Source organism: Morone saxatilis, unplaced genomic scaffold, assembly GCF_004916995.1.
Source record: "Morone saxatilis isolate NCDOM2014 unplaced genomic scaffold, NCSU_SB_2.0 Contig12, whole genome shotgun sequence".
Taxonomy (NCBI): domain Eukaryota; kingdom Metazoa; phylum Chordata; class Actinopteri; family Moronidae; genus Morone; species Morone saxatilis.
Genome location: NW_023339674.1, coordinates 19399681 through 19419958, shown reverse-complemented (window position 1 = coordinate 19419958; position 20278 = coordinate 19399681). Strand labels below are relative to the sequence as shown.

At 41.1% G+C, this 20278-nt stretch overlaps 2 protein-coding genes across 2 annotated transcripts in view; both read right to left on the bottom strand.

Annotated features, from left to right (window-relative positions):
• Positions 1–126: 126 nt before the first annotated feature.
• LOC118321807 (ras-related protein Rab-11B-like) lies at positions 127–3327 on the bottom strand. The gene is made up of 5 exons (XM_035653323.1): positions 3182–3327; positions 1894–2089; positions 1612–1802; positions 1329–1412; positions 127–1239 (listed from the first exon to the last, which is right to left on the bottom strand). The coding sequence occupies exons 1-5, from the start codon at positions 3219–3221 to the stop codon at positions 1094–1096; spliced, it is 657 nt and encodes a 218-aa protein (XP_035509216.1). The 5' UTR covers positions 3222–3327; the 3' UTR covers positions 127–1093.
• Positions 3328–4884: 1557 nt separating this feature from the next.
• Positions 4885–20278, bottom strand: part of pip5k1ca (phosphatidylinositol-4-phosphate 5-kinase, type I, gamma a) — a 51142-nt gene continuing 35748 nt past the window's right edge. Inside the window, exons 10-17 of the mRNA XM_035653320.1 lie at positions 19985–20033; positions 17864–17948; positions 17337–17498; positions 16812–16953; positions 16612–16644; positions 16213–16332; positions 13305–13563; positions 4885–7580 (exon numbers count right to left, since the gene is read on the bottom strand). Of these exons, the coding sequence (XP_035509213.1) occupies positions 7578–7580; positions 13305–13563; positions 16213–16332; positions 16612–16644; positions 16812–16953; positions 17337–17498; positions 17864–17948; positions 19985–20033 (853 nt within the window). The 3' untranslated portion in view covers positions 4885–7577. The remainder of the gene's footprint in view (positions 7581–13304; positions 13564–16212; positions 16333–16611; positions 16645–16811; positions 16954–17336; positions 17499–17863; positions 17949–19984; positions 20034–20278) is intronic.

Below are 20278 nucleotides of genomic sequence, written 5' to 3'. Positions count from 1 at the left end.
CAAAGATGTTAAATGTATTTTTAAAATAAGTGGATTTGTTCCACTGAAATTACTGGACGTAAGTGCAAAATTTTAATTTTGAGACAGCCGACTGAGCCAACTCAAAAAGAGAAACACAAGGCTTGATGCAGGCTGATAGCATTATTCCACAAATAATAAAATCACACAGCACAATTTATAACATTACTTTTGCTAAATAGCATTACACATTATTTGCAAATAGCTTGAATTGGTTTGCCAAATACAGCAATGAAATGCAATCTTAGCAGCCTTGAACATGCTTAAATGAGAAAACCTAAAACTGACGATTGCATCCGTCTCCTTTGGTATCTTTGTGCACTAAGCCACTAAGATTAACACACTCTCACACACACACACTCACAAATAAAAACACTTAAGTTTGATTCACACTTGCCCATATTAACTCAGACAGTCACAGCCAGTCTGGTCCCTGGCTCATGCTAATTTCATGCCACAGTGGACACAGGACTCAAAGAGGAAAATTACAATTAAGAGGCAAATAGAAATTCCAGACAGAGTACACATCAATACTCTGGTGGTACCTTCGTCTCATCTCCTCCTCTACAATCGAAATGCATGACAGACAGAATCAGGTCAACCGGACGTGAAATTGGGATTCCACTGTAGCAAGTCTGTATCATTGCAAGCTGAGAAAAGAGGCAAGTAGAAACCACTTGCTCTGATAAACAGGCTGACTGATCCCTCACCATTCCTTCAACGGGAGCGGGTCAATGGGACCATAAAGGCTAGTTAATTAAAAAGAAATTGTAATTTACTACAGTTTTAAGTTCAACTTCATAATAGCAAAACACTTGCTACCTCTCCAGGTTATTATGAGGCTGTATAGTTTTTTTTTGTTTTTTTTTTTTATACACAGACTGAAATCAGAGGAAGACAAATGAACCAAGAAAAGAAAAAACAAAGAAGAAACCAGCAAAAAGGAATGTCAAATACAAGTGTCTTGGTGTCAGAGACGTCTGAGCCCATGAGGGTATCATGATGGCAGCAGCATGACAGTTGAAGTAAACCAGAGGTGAGGAGAGGAAAGACTGACACAAAGTCAAACAGGAAGTCACAGGCTTTGGCAGCAAGGGAGTTTGTTGCCCCTCTGCCCGTCCGTGGTTGGGGGGAGACTTATGTCCACTACGTTGTTGCCTGGAGACTCATCATTCCCAGATCTATCCGAAATTTGCTTCTGAGATACGATACGGTAGATTTCTGTAAGAGAAAACAGCAGTAAGTAAATCTTATGTTACATTACCTGGGAGATTTATAGAAAGCTGAACATTATATTTAAGAGTTTCTACCTGTGAGAATGTTCTTAAAGGCTTCTTCTACATTAGTGGAGTCCAAGGCGGAGGTCTCAATAAATGAAAGAGTGTTCTTTTCTGAAGATGAGAAAAAGGATGATTTACACATTAATGCAGTTTTAATGTATGTTAACAAGGAGACAGTTTGGATAATTCTTTAAATAAGTGGTTTTAATATTATGGCTACAAAACAAACAAACAAACAAACAGAATTCTACTTTGATTACAAGACTACTTTAAATGGAGTGCTGTTTCCCCGACGGCAACACTAAACCCCCATCATATGCTCGAGCCTCATCAGTGGGGACCGCCCTGAGGTGGCGGAGGTCGCTCTTGTTCCCAACCAGCATGATGACGATGTTGTTGTCGGCGTGGTCCCTCAGCTCCTTCAGCCAGCGCTCAACGTTCTCATATGTGAGGTGCTTGGCGATGTCGTAAACTAGGAGAGCCCCAACGGCACCCCGGTAGTACCTGGCGACGGCATACACCAGATGAATACAATAACTGCACCGTCTGTATTTCAGGCTCGTATTTGCATCACTAGTTTGTTGAAAACACTCACGCTGAGGTGATAGCTCTGTAGCGTTCCTGTCCGGCTGTGTCCCAAATCTGGGCCTTTATCGTCTTGCCGTCCACCTGGATGCTGCGGGTGGCGAACTCCACCCCAATGGTGCTCTTGCTCTCCAGGTTGAACTCATTTCTTGTGAAACGGGAGAGCAGGTTACTCTTCCCCACTCCAGAGTCTCCGATCAGCACGACTGCAACCAAATCACACACACACACAAAATATGTAAATAAAATAAATAACCTGCAGCGTCAGTCTGACAAACTGTAAAAGATAAGTGGTGTGAACTCATGTTTGGAGCTTAGCATGCCTTCTTCCAATCCACCTTACACTGCACAGTCAGTCAGTGCAATCTTTTAAAGCTTCAGTCCATTAAAGCAAATACAGTTTATTCTATTTTATATACACACTCAATCCAGCACCTCGCAGAGCACACTTACACTAATGTACAGTACACATTTGACTAGTACTTTACAGAAGTTACAGTAAGGTCCCTTTTAGTTCAGACTAACCCATCTATCTATCTATCTATCTATCTATCCATCTATCGATCTATCGATCTGCGCTGCAACAAAATATTGATTGAAGGTGAAACGCACAACATGTCTATCGGTATGTTACTTTATTCTTATGTTTAAAATTGTGTCTCGCTGCATAAGAGGTTAAGTAACTCAGAGGACAGTGGTTATGTGCTCAAGAGGAGCAGCACAGTGAAATATGTCCAGCAGCAGTTCTGCTCGTTGTTTCTGACGATGTCAACAAGTAAGCTAAGTAGCTTTAGCTTTCGTAGCTTTACATGTCTCGCAAAGTGATGCAGAATTAAAACTACGAACTATTCAATAGCTGCCATCTGTCGCCCAAAGACAGACGTTTTATTTTAAGTAAACTTAAGGTCGTCTAAGGTGATTGTTTATAACGAGGCCAAGGTAGCTACCATGTTAGCAAGCTAGCTTACTTATTTAGCTACTTATTCTCCAGCGTTAGCTCAGCGTCCTCACTGGAGTCTCTGATTGGTCGGCGAGTTTCAGATCCAAGTTACACTTCTAGAGACGAAGTGTGGCAGCATTACAGCCTGCTAATTGAACCGGTCATAGTGATTACAGGGTTTGCTCGACGGTCAACAGCTATCATGTTACCGATTGCCACTTCGCTACCAGTAACGTTTGAGCTAACTGGAGCTAACTTTAGCATTAACGCTGGCTTAGTGGACTTCCTCAGTTCGTCACAAACTTTTACAAAGAGCTCAAACACGCTGTCAGTCAGCCACGTTTCAAGAGGAAAGTACCTTTGAACAAGTAGTCGTATTCGTCGTCTCGGGTTCCCATTTTTGAAGACTAGTTTTTGTACTTTTTAAGTTCTTTCCCACGAACAACAACAACAACCCTTCCCACCGGCAGCTACGAGGCACCTCCTTCAAGGAACAGAACGAGCACGTGAGTTTTGGAACGTCGTTTTCGACCAATTGAAAGCGTTTTCATACTGACTGACACATAGACTGACCAATCACATGCCTTCTTTGAAAATGCCGACCAATCACGATGCAGAGCAGAGAACACGACGGGGCATTACACCCTTTGTTCTCCAAACTTCGACGCCCTTGTCCTCCTGTGGATTGAGCAACATCCAATTCTGCATCAGCATACTTCAGCATATTGCACAATGTTTTATGAATTTGTTTTTATATTTGACCCAGAGCAGAGTATATACACAGGAACCAAGCTGCGGTATTACATGGAAAAAGCAGATGCATCAAACCAAACAATACCTATGTGAAAATAAACAACAGGAGAGGCTATACTATATATTAATTGGTCACAACTATTATTACTAACAAAGTCATTATTAGTCGTTATTAATATGTTGTTCATTTGTACTTCACTGTATTCCACTTCATTGTCTTAGTGGACACACAATCCAGACCAGTAGATGTCAAATTGGCAGATTCTGGTCTGAGTGGAAGAGCCACAGCCAAGACTGTCAGAGTGGGATTTATTTTTTTCAACAGAGAAAGCTGGATTTGAGAGTCCTCTTCTGTTGTGCTTCTTTTCTGTGGCAGGGATTAACCATTACTGGTAGGAACTGACATCTGATAGTCTCTAGCTGAGCTAGAGAGGAGTAACCTTATCTACAGAACTGCGTCACATGATCAGACCTTCCCGGCTCCTACAGACACATTTTGCAGATATTTGTGCCTCTAACAAACCTAGATGGTGATGGTTAATTCATTCATGAAACACTTCCATCTAGAGCAAGATGGCTCAACAGCAAGTGGCCTAATTTCCACTAATGAAATTATTTCTAATCATTGTTGCGACCCCTTGACCTTTCATGTAGCATTCATGGTGATCAGGCCAAACTTTTCAAAATCTAATAGGCAGAATGGGATGTTCATTAACATCCCTCAGTACATAGAAGGAACACCTGGTTTTGCTCTGCGTGTAGAGACACAAAGCTTTCCGACTTGGAGTAAATTTTGGAAAAATTGCCTATAAACAAATTACCATTCTTTAAACTAAAGAAATACAACCTAAAATGTGCCAAATATGACAGAGAAAGTTTAAATCACATATAAAATCACATAACTGTGAGGACAAATTATGTGTTATATGTCACATATTTTATCTATTCTAATGCTACTGTAATTGTTACATACAAATTACACACTTGGTGTGCAAATGAAGCAAAATTGTAGTTATACCTATCTGCGGTTTGGGCCCTAAAACACAGTAAAACTAAAGCCTCCAAAACACTGTTTTTGTTTGTGCATTTTGTTATACTCAACATAAAACTGGAGTACCCAATTAGTCACCCTAAAACCCTTATGACTTGTGAACTCGGTGGGAGGAGTTAATGCATAACAACTAAATGTTAATCAGTCTCTCTATCTCCCAAAAACATAGCGACTGATACAAATGGCCTTATTTCCATTTCAAATCAGGTGACTGATATTTTTTTTAGTAGTCAATACAAATATTATATGACATGGACAACAATTCATAGAACTGCTTTATTTTGTATTCATTCTGATTGAGTCCAAACACACACACATACAGCCATCTATTTATCCTCACGTATAAATAGATGAATATACACAGATATACATAAATACACATTTCTGATATGCATATTCATTTTGAAATCATGCTATGTCTCTGTTAAGGACTCTCCCTATTGGATGAGGGCACACAGCGATTTGAAAACACATACACAACACAGCTGAACAGTTGGAAGAATCCCTATTGATTTGCATGTACAGTAAAACCCACAAATCTTTCAATTTGGATATCTTACAAAGAAACAGCTGTGGTTTATAGACCATAAATATACAGCAGCTGCATCTCAATAAACACACTGAAGGATATGGTACAGTAAATTATGTAGATTGCAATCATTTCTTGCCCAGCAGCAAAAATAAAACCAAATAAAAATAATATTCTCCGATTCAAATGGAAAATATATTTGTATATCTTTATATATGTATTTATAATTTTATGTACACATTCTTAGGAGCACAACTATGAGAAAGAAAAATAAATACAACAGCACAAGTGAAAAAAATATAAACGATAGGCCTACATGTAAAATTTCTCAATAAGGCAATAAAAATGAACTTAAAAGCTAGACTGTACAAAATATTGCTGCTATGGTCTCCATCTGATGAACAACAGCAAACTGATTACAACTGGCCACTGCACATCATGAGAATGAGCTGATTTCTATTTTACAATGTCCAACATTGAGGTGTCCTCCCTTACACACAAACACACATAGAAACATACCAACCAACTGAAGAAACTGCGTCTGTTAGAAGTTAGATTTAAAAATCAATTTGTTGAACTTAAGTCTTACTTGAGAGTCCTACGATGTCAGCCACAGAGAGACTACAGTAAACACTACAATGACTGTGATTGACTTCACCAACACACACACTTGATAATCCTAACAAAAACGCCGTCTATATATCACCGGTGTGAGCAGAAAACGAAGATAACGTGATGTATGTTTATTTGGCCTCTATCACTAGTTCATCTTCAGGTCCTCTTGACAAGTGCAAACAACATTCAACCCATTTACAAACTGCTGTGTCACCAGGTCAACACTGCGACGTACTGTGTTCATTCAAATATACAGATAACAGGTACGATATTGACTGCAAATACTACAACTGATGCTCTACGTCTACAAACATTTGAAATGTCCAGTCAATGGATTTTCTTATTGTGAAGAGGTAAGGGCGACCAGATAGAGCAACTGTCACTGATATGCTGATTATTGTTCCACCCTCATAAAAAAAAAGAGAGAAAGAAGGAAATATGAAATTCTATTGTTACAAATGATTTGTGTGCATCTGTCCAAAAATAGGGCAACACTGGAAGACATTGTAATGATGTGAAGATTACTATAATGACTGACAATGTCTGCTGCCTTAGTGTTGCAATTGATGCCTTCTTTTTGAAGGCGAGAGTCATGAGCCTCATCCATTTCTACAAGAGGTGTAGTGAAAAAAGTAGTTAACACTGAAATTACACGACAAAAACACATGATGTAAAAAAGAAACTGGGAAACTACTAAAAAAAAGCTGCAGTGATGAAATGATAAAACAAAAAATAAAAGTTCTTTGGATGCAAATTGAAAAGAAAGCATTCAGAGTGTAAAAGTATCAATAACAGTGACCATAGGAATAAAATACAAACAGACAAAATGAATATAAGTTCACAGTAGTAAAACAGCTCAGAAATAAAAAAAAATGTTGGAAAAATGTTTTTGATATGAATAATAAATTATTATGCTATGAAAGAACTGTATATATTCACTAAAAGAAATTCTGTGTTTCTATAAACTGAACTCCATATATTCACTACTGGAAATGTGAGAATGACAGAGACGTCTGGATTTTCTGTTTTTAATGGCCAAACAATGGTTATCATTGTAACTCCAGTTCTCAGAGCACAGCCCTCCAACACCACAGGTTTGACCACTCATCCGGCACACTGAAATCTCACATCACATGTTTCTTTTCCAGCTGTTGCTGGATGCCATGTCAGGGTACAACAGCAATACAACCAGTACCAAGGAGCGTTGGTGGGCTTATCCTGATTGGCCAAAATTCCGTGTGCTGCTCTGCAGGAGTGAGTGGGAGAGCCTGTTATAGGGCTGTGCTTGTGTGAACTAGATCATACTGTACAATGCCTACAAAAAGACTTCACCCATGTGGAAGTTATCATGTTTTATTTTATGTTTACTGACATGAAAGTGTCTTTTTCTGTTGATCAGTGTAAAAAAAGCCACATTATATCTACTTCAGTGTTGTAAGACAGTAAAACATGAACACTTCCAAGGGGGTGAATACTTTTCAGAGGCACTGTGAGCTACTATGGTCTTTCATGTATGTCAAACACATAAGACTACAGCCGTATACACACTACTGCATGTCACACATACACATTATTGTTAAATTGATATAATTTTCATTTGTCCAGGGTGAAAGGCAGGGATGGTTAAAAATCAGCCATGTCATCACTGTCAGGATTTTTCCCCCCTCTCTGGTACTCAAGTCACTTGTATGCATGTTTAAAATCCTGGTTCAGACAGAGATCCTGCTGCTACCGCTGAGGTCTGGACTTCTGACCGATGAGTCCTCTCCGCTGAGACGTTCACTCCTCTCTGCCAGAGAACAGGGTTTACTGTTGGAGACAGACGGAGTGAATGTGTGAGGCAGAGTGCACACAGCATACACATCTTTATTTCCCCACGGCGTAAAATGTGTATCTTCTCATGCATTACCAGCTAATGATAGTGAGCCAAAGTGCTTTTATAAGAAGGAGAAAATAGAATAGATAAGGCAAGCAGAAATCTCATAACATAAACATAGACACAATTCAGAAAAAAGTGAAGATGTATTCATGTATTTATTAAATGATAATAGAAAGTAAGGTTTTGACATGGCCTGCAGTTTGTGTTCCCTTTGGTCTACACCATCGTGTCTGCTAGCATGAACTCCACATTTAACAAATACTAATGGATGGATTTAGTGGAATATCTTGGATCAACAAATACTGCACAGTAGGAAATTCCTGAGCTAATATAATATTTTTTAATTCATCTTAGCTACACAATACAGAAACATTTGAAATAGTTAACAAGTGTCCCCCTCAAAAGTTCAATGTTTGATCTTCACTGTGCAGAATGAAGAAGGATGTTTTCACATTAATTTGCTGAAAGTGGAAAGTTTCTCTGTGCTCACTGAAAATCTGATTTTAGGGGCGGGGCCTACGAGCATGATTTGTGACATCACAAATACTTTGAAAGTCAATCCTGGTCCAGTATGCAACTTATACAAGTGTGATGTAGAAAGCCACCACACTGAGAAGGGACTTTACAGTGAAATAGGAGACATCTTGTGTCCAGCAGGAAACCTTTAGAAATGAACAAAATGTGCATATTTATAGAATCTGGTATTTTTAATGAGGTAGAATGTATGTCTTTTTAAGGATTTTAAGGTGGAAATTATACTTTTTGTGGAAAAAATCTAAGCAGACACACATTATTCTTCCAATCAGACTATTTGTTTATATGTGTTAATACGTTCATGGAGCGGATGACCAATATGATAAGATATCACATTACTATGGAACAGGGATTAAGTTAGAGCACATTTTAATATTCTTTTACATCTTCGACCTCTGTCGAATATATCTATCCAAACTGAACTGGTTATTAAATGACCTGATCAGGAATGTCAGCACAAAACTTGCTTTGGGACATCCCCGGTGTAAAGATATGTCTGAGAAGATGACATATAATGAGTAGAAATAAAAAAAAAATCAATGGTTGATGACACCATATCATCTAAGCATGGCAGTGTGGCCAAATGCTGCTACACTGAACAAAGTAGTAACCTGCAAAAGAAAACCTCACATTAAACCTCTAAAGGAAAACAGTCAGAGCAAAGTGATGTCCTGTCTAATTTGACTCTTTGTTTTACTGTCATTTTTACCAGCTATAGCTCTATCTGTAACATTTTCCATATACATTTTAACACTGAAAATATACTCGTAACTCATTAACTCTACACCCACATTGCCCAAGATTTAACAAAATGATGTCCATGTTCTGTAAAATCTGTCTCCTCCTCTGCGAGTTTAATGCACATACTGTATCTTTAGTGTGACCGTTTAGCAGCAGGAGCTGTGGGAGTCTAGTGAAGCATGAGACTTATTGCAGGCCGATGAAGTTCCACAGTGTAGTAAATGCTGAGCAGCTTTTTGTTGGAGGGACACAGGATGGCTGGTCGTGGACTAAATGGTCACGCAAGCTGCGAGTGACCATTTCCACCCACTTATCAATGAGGAATGAATGCTGTAATGTAGGGGTGGATGCAAAGCAAGCCTACACTTTGAGTAACTATGCACTTTTGAACCTGAGAAGCTTGTTCTACATTTACCGTAAAAGCTTCTCGTGCAGGTAAACTGATGCTTTCCATCATTGTTACCACGAATGAACAATCACCACCAAACACAACTGATTTTATTCCTTTTCTAAACAATTTTCCTGTACTTAATATCTTATCCGATGCTTCTCACTTACTGTCTCTCTTTCCCAATCCCCATCTGGCAGGGCCTTAGACTCTGAGCCATAGTGTAGCGGAGAGTACACCCAGGTCTTGTCCTCTGGAGGCTGTTTTTACACACCCACCACAGCAGAGGGGGACAGAGGAAAGGCCAGAGGCACAGAGACAAGCAGCAGGGGCAGGCAGGAGAAAGACACAGGAGATCACAGGAGAAGAAAAGACAAGACAGGAAATGAAAATTAGGGATGCATATAGGAGGAAATGTCGCTGTGAGACATTGAAAAGTGTGAATTTGACAAATAAGTGTAAAAATGTTAAAAGTGTTTAAAAGGATGTGTCAATCCTTTTGGCGGTTAGAAGACTTAAACACAGAGATGAAGATTTAGGCAAATAACAGGTTGTATCAGTACAGAGGAGTGCTGTTAAGCATGTAAATATTAGGATGGGTCTTACAGACGTGTGGTTAAATCAAAAGTCTTAGTCTTTTGCCCCATTTGGACTAGCTCCTGGGAAGCAAAGTGAGGTGTACAGAGCAAGGGATGAGTCGCTGCATCAGCCAAACGGGGAGGATGAGGAGCAGGAAGTAGAATGGGAAGAAAGCCAGGATGCTGGGACAGTCAGACACAGAAAGCATCCTCAGTCAAAGCAAAACACAAGAACAGGATGTTGTTGTTGTTTTTTTTCCTTTCCAACAAGCAAAAGCGCTCTTTGAGTTATGTCTCTAAAAGCTCCGGTAGGTTCCGTGTTACTGAAGGTACCAGCCCTTTAAGAGAGGGAAGCAGCTGCAGCACGCTATGTTGGCGATGGTGACGAAGGTGTGGGTTGATGTCACACACTCACTCAAATACACACATATATATACACACACACACGCACAAAGCACAGCATGTTGGAGCTAACACGCTATCCACACAGGTGCAAAGGAGCATGAGGCAGGCTGTCGGTGAGTGAGGAAACAAATGGAGATGTATATAAGAGTAACACAAAGACACACTGTCTAATAAGAAATCTCTTCACTATCTTCACTGTGGGGAGGGTGGTTTAATGTTTAAACACAACTGCAAAAACACCTGATGTAATTAAATCACACAAAGCTGTAAGAAAAAAACCTTATTTCCTCTCAACACTGTAATCATATGTTTCATTCAACCAACAGCAATGTGCTCAGGACTAATCTAGTCTAATACCAGACACTTACAGCACTAGTACCATCTAACTCACTTCTCACTTACTGGCCAACAGGACTGGCATTTCCTCCTCTGTCGCAGAGGAGAGACCACCCAGGTCCTCCCGTCAGGAAACTGACAACAACAGGGGGAATATGGCACAAAGAGATATGAAAAGTTTGAAAAGAAAAGGGAGGTAGGGAGGGACAAAGGATGAAAAACATGATGAAAAGGACGAAGCATGCTGAGGTGAAAATGGAAAAGATTGTTCTGTGTGTAACCCAGCAGGGATACACTGGATGAGTCAGTGGTGACAGATATATTCACAAGTCTGACAGCCACACTGTTTTCATCCCCCCTTTTACACACAACACGCTACTATCTCGCCACTTTCATTATGTTTCACGAGGACAATCACAGGAAACGTCGGAGAGAGAGCAAGAAGGAAAAGATTTGGGGCTAGATGAAACAGGGGGAGGTGAAAATGATGTAGAGTATGAGTAAAATGGGCGAACAGGACACAGGAGGATGAGGTAAGGGGGTGAAGATGAGGGAGAGGAGACAAAAGAAGAAAAACAATCACATGTGGAGGAGGACAGAGGTGAAGGAGAGCAGAGCGAGAATCATGAAAAGTGAATGTGGAGACTGTTGATAGTGGCTGAATAATTTAGTCACGAGTCACACTGAGCAACCTGTGAAGTGACCTCACACACACACACACACACAGTCTTGAGCAATCACTCCAATCTCACAGCTAAATGATGCGCGATCACAAATGTGGCCTCGTATCAAAAATTCAGACATATTCCCTGCCCCTTCCTCCAGCACATATTGTGTGATTTATGAAAAATATGGTCCCGTAACACAAACTGGATGCTCCTGCAGTTTGTATGTTGCAAGTTGCTGACTGTTACAAGGACTAAAATGTGATTTATTTTGATTTTCTCTACCCACAAACACAAGCTAGCAGGCCCGAGTGTGCTTGTAATGGGGCAGTGGAAACATAAGCAAACTCAGTAATAAAATAAAGAAAATTTGCTGGAATATACAGAAACTTACAACATGTTAATCAAAATACAATTCAGCTCAATACTGTTGTGAGAAACTGCTCCACAATACCCATTAATAAAGATTTTCTGCTAGCTCTGCCTGTGTTAGTTGAAACTACTCCAACTCCTAAAGGTTATAGAAAACAAGTAGAGTGAGGATACAGGGGGCAATAACTCTGACATTGTCCTGTGGTTCTTGCTTGTTCTGTGTGAATGATGTGGACGGGCACCTAAAACATTCATCAACGGAAAAAGCAGGCTGAGCGGCCATGCAGAAACCTGATTTGTGTGTGATGTCAGAAGGGAGAAGCGAGGATGATATGATGATGATGGAGATAGCAGAAACAGACAGGGAGCACAGAGACAGGGATGATCGGATGGCGAGTTGACTGACTGAGCTGCTGAATGGCCAAACTGAGCGGAGCAATAGAGATTTAAATGATTCCATTTAAGTTCAGTTCTGGCAGCATGTTAACGGTGGATGAAACAACTTACTTTGACTTGGCCACTTCCTAGAGGCCACTTTTGACTGCACCGCCTGCAGCGTGTTTCTGTGTAGTTCACACAGCGCTACAGACCCCCCGCTGCTGTGTACAGAGAGTGTATCCCCTTCCTTTTGAAGCATGAACTGGGCATCGGCCAGAGCCGGTCAGACGAGAGGGCTGTTAAATAACTGAGGGAGCTCGTTGACTAACCTGTTGGCCATTAGGATTTCTCATGCCACATTAGAGGGTGTTTGATTCCTGATAGGAGACACCCAGCAGGAGTGTGAGCGTGGTGGGAACGTTTCTATCTGTAACTGTGATCACTGGCTTCACCCTCCATCCTCCACCTGACACTCATACATTCATTTATAGCTGTGCTTTTGGGCACATTTAGACCTGCCAACACAACATTATCTGATGATAGCGGGTTGCTCTCAGTAGGACAATCCTGTAGACTGAACACACACACAAACTGCAAAAGTTTCATTTGTTATTCATACAAAATGAGCTGCTGAGTGTGTCCTTGCTGACCATCATATTAGACAGGAACTGCAAAGTGATGTTGACGTGCTATCATCACTCTGCAAACACTCCAAACCAGAGAGCACACTGCAATACACTGTGTTTAAAGAAATAGTTCGACATTTTAGGAAACATGCTAATTCGCTTTCTTGGTTAGTTGTGAAGATTGATACCACTCTCATGTCTGTAATGCTAAATATCAAGCCAGCAGGAGGTTAGCTTAGCTTAGCATAAAGACTGGAATGAATGTCGAAGTATTCCTTTAGCTGAACGCACCACACACTGCAAGCAGCAACTGCACACTCTTACTGCCATAGCTGGAGTTGCTACGTCCTTCTGTCAACGCCGCTGTAGGAGAGCATCATATAGCTCAGTCCTTGACTTTATGATCATAAATACATCGTTTATTACAAATGTATCTCATAACTGTCAATACACACTGATGCTGATTCAATATCAAAGGTGATTTGATGGCAAAATAAAAATGTTGAATTCAAACAGATGAGATGTGATGGGAGCTAGTCCTAACCTTTGTCTTCTTAACAGGTATACCATCTAAAAGAAACTAAAATGTGTGCGTACACGTATGTGTGTGTGTGGGGAGGGTTTTACTTACAAAGTAGATATCTGTGATTGGCACATCATCTTCATCATCGACTGAAGCCTGGCTGGTGCACCCTGAGCCGGACATCTGGCTGGCCCTGTCTGCCTCTATTGCCACCTTGGGGCTGGACGGGGCGTCCCTGGCTGCCCCGGGGGAACAGGGAGCAGCCGGGGCAGACGAGGAGGAGGCAGCTTCAGGTGCTGACGAAGAGCTGGAAGGTGCTGCTGCAGCAGCACTGGGAGCCTCGGCACCAGCTACTTCCTGAACCCCACTGTGGGAAGGCGGAAATGGGATGGTTAGATAGTTAGTGTAGTCCGGGGGTTTTCAAACTTTGACACTGTGGGCCTCCTTCCCCAGACGAAATCAAGACAACTGTGACTCCCCCAGTAATGCTTTGGGGAATTTAATTTAAAAGGAGGTGTATTTATTTGAAAAGGTTGGGGGTAATATACAGTTAATTTGATAATGCTACAACCTCAGCCCTGTTTTTTAAGGCCTACATTTGTTCATTTTGACAAATTGGCATCATCAAAAGTATGCTGAATTAGCTATTAGCAGTTTGTTTTTGCAATTACCCATGGGTGTACATTCAACCAACAGTGGATTGCTTTGACACTGAAAAACTAAAAACATAATGATTCTCCAGCAAGTTTTGTAGATATAAGGAGCGTCTAAGCGGATTTCTGGATGTTTATTCACAGAGATATTCTCGGAAAGTGTACGTTGTAGAAGACTAGGTGTAGTACAATGTACAATGTAATATAATTTTGATGTTTTCCTGCACATTTAGAAGTGTTTTACATGGTTTTTAAAATAATATTATTACAGTCATTATTCCAAAGGCTCCATGTAGTTTAAGCACAATATAAACACCCTGGTTACCCGCACACACAGACACACACAGCAGTTCCCGACATTAAGAGCCACTGATTGGGTCACTTGTCATAAGCCACTTTTCTGCAGCAGGGCAGAGGAACAGCTAAAAAAAGCTATTAGAGAAAACTGTCTCTGGCTAAAATTCAACAGCTGTGTGTGTGTGGTGGGGTGTTTAGCTGCTTAGGCTCTAAGATTTGCCAGCTGGCTGTGTGCTGCCACAATCCTTTATTGTTCCTGGCCAGATCATGAACTATTAGGAAGGATTAAGGCGCGTCCACATTGCTTTCTCAGCTTCTGTGTTTGAGCTTAGCTCCACCAGAGGAGAAGGCCAGCAGTTGGCCGCTGAGGCAAAAAAGCCAAGCTGGCTTCTCCAAGAGAGAGCTGATTGGCTAAATAAATGAGGGGGACAGAATGGGGGTTGACATGCAGAAAAGTCTTTCTTTCATCTCTCATTTCATCTTTTGTACGTATAACTGTACATATACTGTATCTTTGTCTCTCTGTGTATCACTCCCCATCTTTCATTTGCTGCTTTTCTCTTTCTCTATATTTCTGTTTTTAGACATTTTTTCCTCTTTCTTCACACATTACTCTTTCGACTCTTCTTCTCTTTGCCTTTCTCTTCCAATCAGTCCTCCCATTCTCTTTTCTCCATCTCTCTTCTCACACCCGTCCAACCAGTTCTCCAGCTGCAGGTGAGTTAGAGGCAGCCCAGAGGAGTTGTTTCAATCAGATGGTTGATTCAGTCGCCTGTCGCTGTCTCAGCTGCTCTCACCAACCCCGTCTCCTCCCCGCAAGCTCCTTCCAGACCCCCGGGCCATATGTCTAGCCGCTGCCTTCTCAGCATCAGACCCAATTATTCAGCTGGTTTCCCTCGGCAATCACACCATGATCTTCACTGACCTAACCTGAACTTAAATGTGAGCCCCGCTGCCATGTTCCCATCAGTTGTGTTTGAATTCAGTTTATTTCATGTGGCTTACACTAAGTGATGTGATTTTTGAGTTATGTCCCCCCTGCTGTTTTCTTTTTCGGATGCAGTTTAATGTTTCAAATAAAGCTAAAATGCCAAACCAATTAACTTCAATTAAAAACCAGGTTAGAATATGCAACGTGTCAGGTCATTCCAGCTTTATGGGAGCAGCCCCAGGCCTGCAGGCTTCCTGCCCCACTGCCCTACTTCTACTGGCTGGTTTCCCCATGTCGGCCCCATGTCTGCCTCGCAATGTCACCCCATAAAAAAAACAGGCACTGCTTATACACACAGCACACATTTACATGCATGTGCGCACTCTCTCATAACCTGATTACTGTATAGTACGTACCGCTCTACACAGTGCCAGCCTCACTTATCTGTCCATAACAGCGGACCCGAGTCCTATGAACAAATAGGTCAAGCTGCTTTTGGTGTTTATCTGTGTGCCATGTTAGAAATGATGTGTGTGTGTGAGGCAGGTGGAGAATGTAACCACTGGCTGAGCCCAGGTGAGACACACAGATTATTTATAGTGCTGCCTCAAACTGAGTCATATTGATGATTGGGGTCATGAAAAGACTCATTACAGCTGTACAGCTTATCTATCCTGTATTGAGTTCACAGATAACATGTGACAGAGTTGACTCTTTTTGCCATCTTGCTGTGTTCAGATGTGCTAAATATGGCAACATGCACCAGTCATCTGGAAAATAATATTTTTTAAAGACAATAAGGCTGATATTTTATTGAGCCTTGTATTGAGTTTTAAAGGGAAAATATACCACAAAATAGACTTTACATGGTGCTATGCCAATAAACAAACAACAAACACAGACAAATGGATTTAAACAATTTAGTCCTTCTATAAAATGAATGGACTAAAAATCAATAGAAAATCAATAAATATAAGTGCATCAGAGCTACAGTAAGCACATTTAGCTCCCTTATGTCTTATTTGTTTAATTTATTAGATTACATGACATGTTCTGATGCACTGTAGAATCTAAAATGTATTACACATTATTGGAAAATCACAAATTCTGTTCAAAATGGAGTTTGTTGCTGTACCTGGTCTCAGGTGAAGGCTGTGGGACAGAGATGGTGGGCTCACTGTCGTGTCTCTTCAACTCCACCTCCACTGTGATGGTCTGCTGATCCTCCTCACGCACACGCAGCTCCTCCTGGGTCCTGAACACAAACACAACATGCATAAAACAACACGCAGAGAGGAAATGAAACACGCACGAAAAACAAACACAGCCACGTCAACAGGAAGAATGGGCCTACTCATAAACACACAGACCTGCAGGCTGACCTCACATTTTCTCTTGTACCCACCCACCACACCCAAAAATGTCTAATGCTGTGAAAACATGAAGCTAGCAACCCTCAAAATGTTGTAAAAACAGCTCAATCCAGCTAAAAAAGGTTTATGAAGTGAAAGTAGCATTCATGCTCCTGACTCACCTCCCGTCGTGGCTCAGAGACTGGGTGTGCCTCCTGGAGACAGAGGACATAGTGTCAGTACAAGCTGTATATGAGAACTGCAGCAGCTAGCTAACATGCAACACCCTGGTGTGGGTCTTAAAACCTTCAACTACTACTACCATAATGTGAATTATGTAGTGTGTGTGTGTGTGTGTGTGTGTGTGTGTTTGTGTTGGCACCTGTAGCGGGGGTGCTCGGCCGTGTCAGAGGGGGACCTCTCTGGGATGGACAGAGAGGTGGTGGAAGAGAGAGTGGTGGCAATAGAAGCTGTGGTGGCCTCCTCAAAGGAAGGAGGAGTACATGGAAGAAGATCTGGTCGCCCTGGAGGAGAGCGAGGAGACACACACATACACATTATTATATTTATCTTTGACAGGGCAAGCACCTGTTAATTTTCTTATTTTTGCCACGTTGTTCTGCTTGTGTAGCCTTTTGTTTCCCATGGCAACAGCTGTAAGCTTGCTGTTTGTCGAGGGTTGGAACGATCAATAGTGTTCTTGTTTACAAAAGGAGACTGTGAAACATTTTCATGTCATTAAAAGTTGCCTGCGGTCAAAGTCGAAACTCTTTAACCCCTAACAATACTCCACAAAGGTTGGCAAATGGAAAATTCTGGTAAAAATCTGCATCTGTTACTATTATCTGTGTCTGGTTATGTTGGGTTAGGTCACTGCATTGCAGCACTGTATGCAGGTGTTACTTACCTTCGTCCTCCAGCGTTGGGAAGCTGCGAGCTCCTCTCAGGTCGTAGATATTCTCGTCTCTCTCAGAGGGCAGCTGGCTGGCTGACCAGGCTGCACCAGGACCAGTGCATTTAGGCACCGACAACGACACGCGACCCTTCTTGGATGGAGATGACTTTAGAGCTGAGGGACACATTAACACATTAAAGAAAATGTGGATGTGTGATATGGCATATAGTGCTGTCAAAATAAAAGATTAAGCCTAAACACTAACTAAAAGGTTTAAAAATGATTTGTCCTCCTGCTACATTCCACAAGAATTATTTCTCAGTATGTAAAAATCAAAGGAAAGGGATGAAATAGCAAACTGCACAAGGATCAAACTGATGTTAAACTCGCACATGACATGAAAGAGCACCTAATAAGGCAGTTAGCTACTGTATCTGATTTTCCTGTCAAGGCTCGGCAGTAAAAGAGAAAAGCCTTGCATCTGACATTTGCGTCTGTCTGACTATGTAAGGCAGTGTCTTCACATAAATTGAACTCACAGGAGCTCTTCCTGAAAACCGTGCTGCTCATGAACTTGAAGAACCTATCTGCATAGAAGCCTGGCCGGTGGACTGATACAGTGTCCTGAGGGAGAGACGGAGAGATTAATGAGACAAACAGTGCATGAATAAAATGATCAAACCAGCACTCGCAGTAGATTAAACTGTCCCTTTAGTGTCCCTTTTCAGTTATGTTTTTCTCTGGGTCAAACCACCAGACAGAAGGCATACAATAAAGGACTAATGATAGACAAAACACCAAAAACACGGTCAGACAAGGCTATAGACACGTCTCTTCATTATTTATGTTGCAGCAGACTCAGATCACTCTACCAGCAGACGGACAGATGACACTTGGTGTTTGGTTTAGACTGACAGAGGGATGGAGGACACTGAAGAAGTGAAGGAACAGCAGCTCGCTTATTATTAGCTTTTTGCATCTGCATCACTGGACTTCACTATGAGTAACATCTTTGAAAGCATTCACCTAACTGAGCCAACAGTGTGTAACAAAGAGAGAGTGAGGAGTGTCCATTATCATCAGTAACAGTGAGGAACAGGAGGCAGGGGTTTCAGAGTGGGAGAGAGAGTGGAGTGAGTAAGGAGAGAGATTATTGATAGGACTGATTCTATCTTGAGAACAATCTGCAGAGACCCTGCACTCAACTGTATTTTCTTTTTTTCTTATTATTTTGCTGTGTTCAGGATGTTTCTGGGCGTCAAACTTTGGGCAGCACGCGGCGTCTGAGGTCAGGACTCTATAAAAAAACGTAGCGACAGTCTGTGTGTCTGTCTGGCTGAGGGCGGGGCTGAACCACACACACGGAGCAGAGGGCACAGCGGACAGGATGACGCTTTGGCTGCATTCACACAAAAACCCAGCAATGTGGCTTCTTTCCGCAGGATTGTGCAGAGGTGTGGCTCTGTTTATTTGTGTTTTAGAACGTAACCGCCGTGAAACAATCAGAAAAATAACACTTTATTTCCTGACTTCTGCTTTATTCTCGCCAAGGCCGCTCCCTCTCTTTATTCACTCTCTAGCTAGCTCGACACACAGCTGTTGTCACTCTTGTTGAGCCAGGGAAGAGGGGCCATCTTTTAATTATATGTTCACAAACAGTAACCAACAAACCCTACTCATTATGCCTTTAAACAGTGAAATCAGACCTGGCAGCACACAATATGTAATGTTGTGTAGGCTGGTATGAGCTGCTGATCTTCATGGCTCCGGTCTTATTTGTTTATTGAAGTATACTAAAAATGAATGTGGTCCAGACATATTTCAAAATACTCAAAGAGAAAGAAACCAAATTCATATAAATATAAAGAGTACAGAAATTTTTTTTTTTTAATGTCATCAGACAACAGACAACACTGTGTCTCTCTCTCTCTGTTACTCACAAAAGGTGATTTACTGTAACATGAGCAAAACTCAGTAATGGCTAATCTTCATGACAATGACAGAAAACAATGAGAATTAATATGTATGGAGTAAACAGCTAGATTAAAATATTAGCTCAATATAAGACAATTGTGGCTGGCATATAATTCACATTTGAGTAATCCGCAGCTCTGCTTGAAGCTGACTTCTAATAAGCTTTAATACACAATGCACATACACAGCAGTTAATGTGTCTGAACCTGAACCTGTGTGCTGTAGGTTCTTTAATAACAGAACTACTGGGCGAGGAGGATATTATACATTTAAATACACAGTTTTAGCCATGCAGGTTGAAAGACAGAGAAAAGCTGACAGGAAATACTCACAGAAAGACAAACTGTTCTTCAAAACGCCTATCAAGATGTCTGCTAAACTTAAAGCTAATAAAAGTCAAACAAAAAAAGCTTGAGGCTATTGTTTAATGGGGTCTGGTACTCGCTAAATGTAACTCCTGTTCTTTTGTGAACTCTCAACTTGATATAAGCAAAATCAGTCATGAGTCTGGATAATGTGATAATACAAAATAAGATGGAGAGAGACAAAAAACATAGGATATTTTTTGTGACCTGATTAGAAAAGAGTCAGTGTGCTTTGCGGATATATGTATTGACTATAAACTCCTGTGTGAGAATGTATACTTTATGTTTCTGCTCTATGTAAAAAAGCTATTAAAAACTCACCCCGTCATGAACCAAAGCCTTCCACGTGTGCTCCAGTTTCTTGATTAGCCTGAAGAAACAAAGAGAAGCCCAATTTAACACAGTGATGTTAAACATGTCTTACATATTAGGGCCACAGGCAAATGAATATAAGCACCATGCTTGTGAGATGCGAACCTTAAATGTGCTGTCGGAAGTGATTAAGTTGTTTCAGTGCATGAGTAAACTGTATGTACCTACATATAATTAGTTATTTGACTTCCATCTCCAGCCTGTGTCACACTGTAACACACACCGATCAGCCATAACATCATG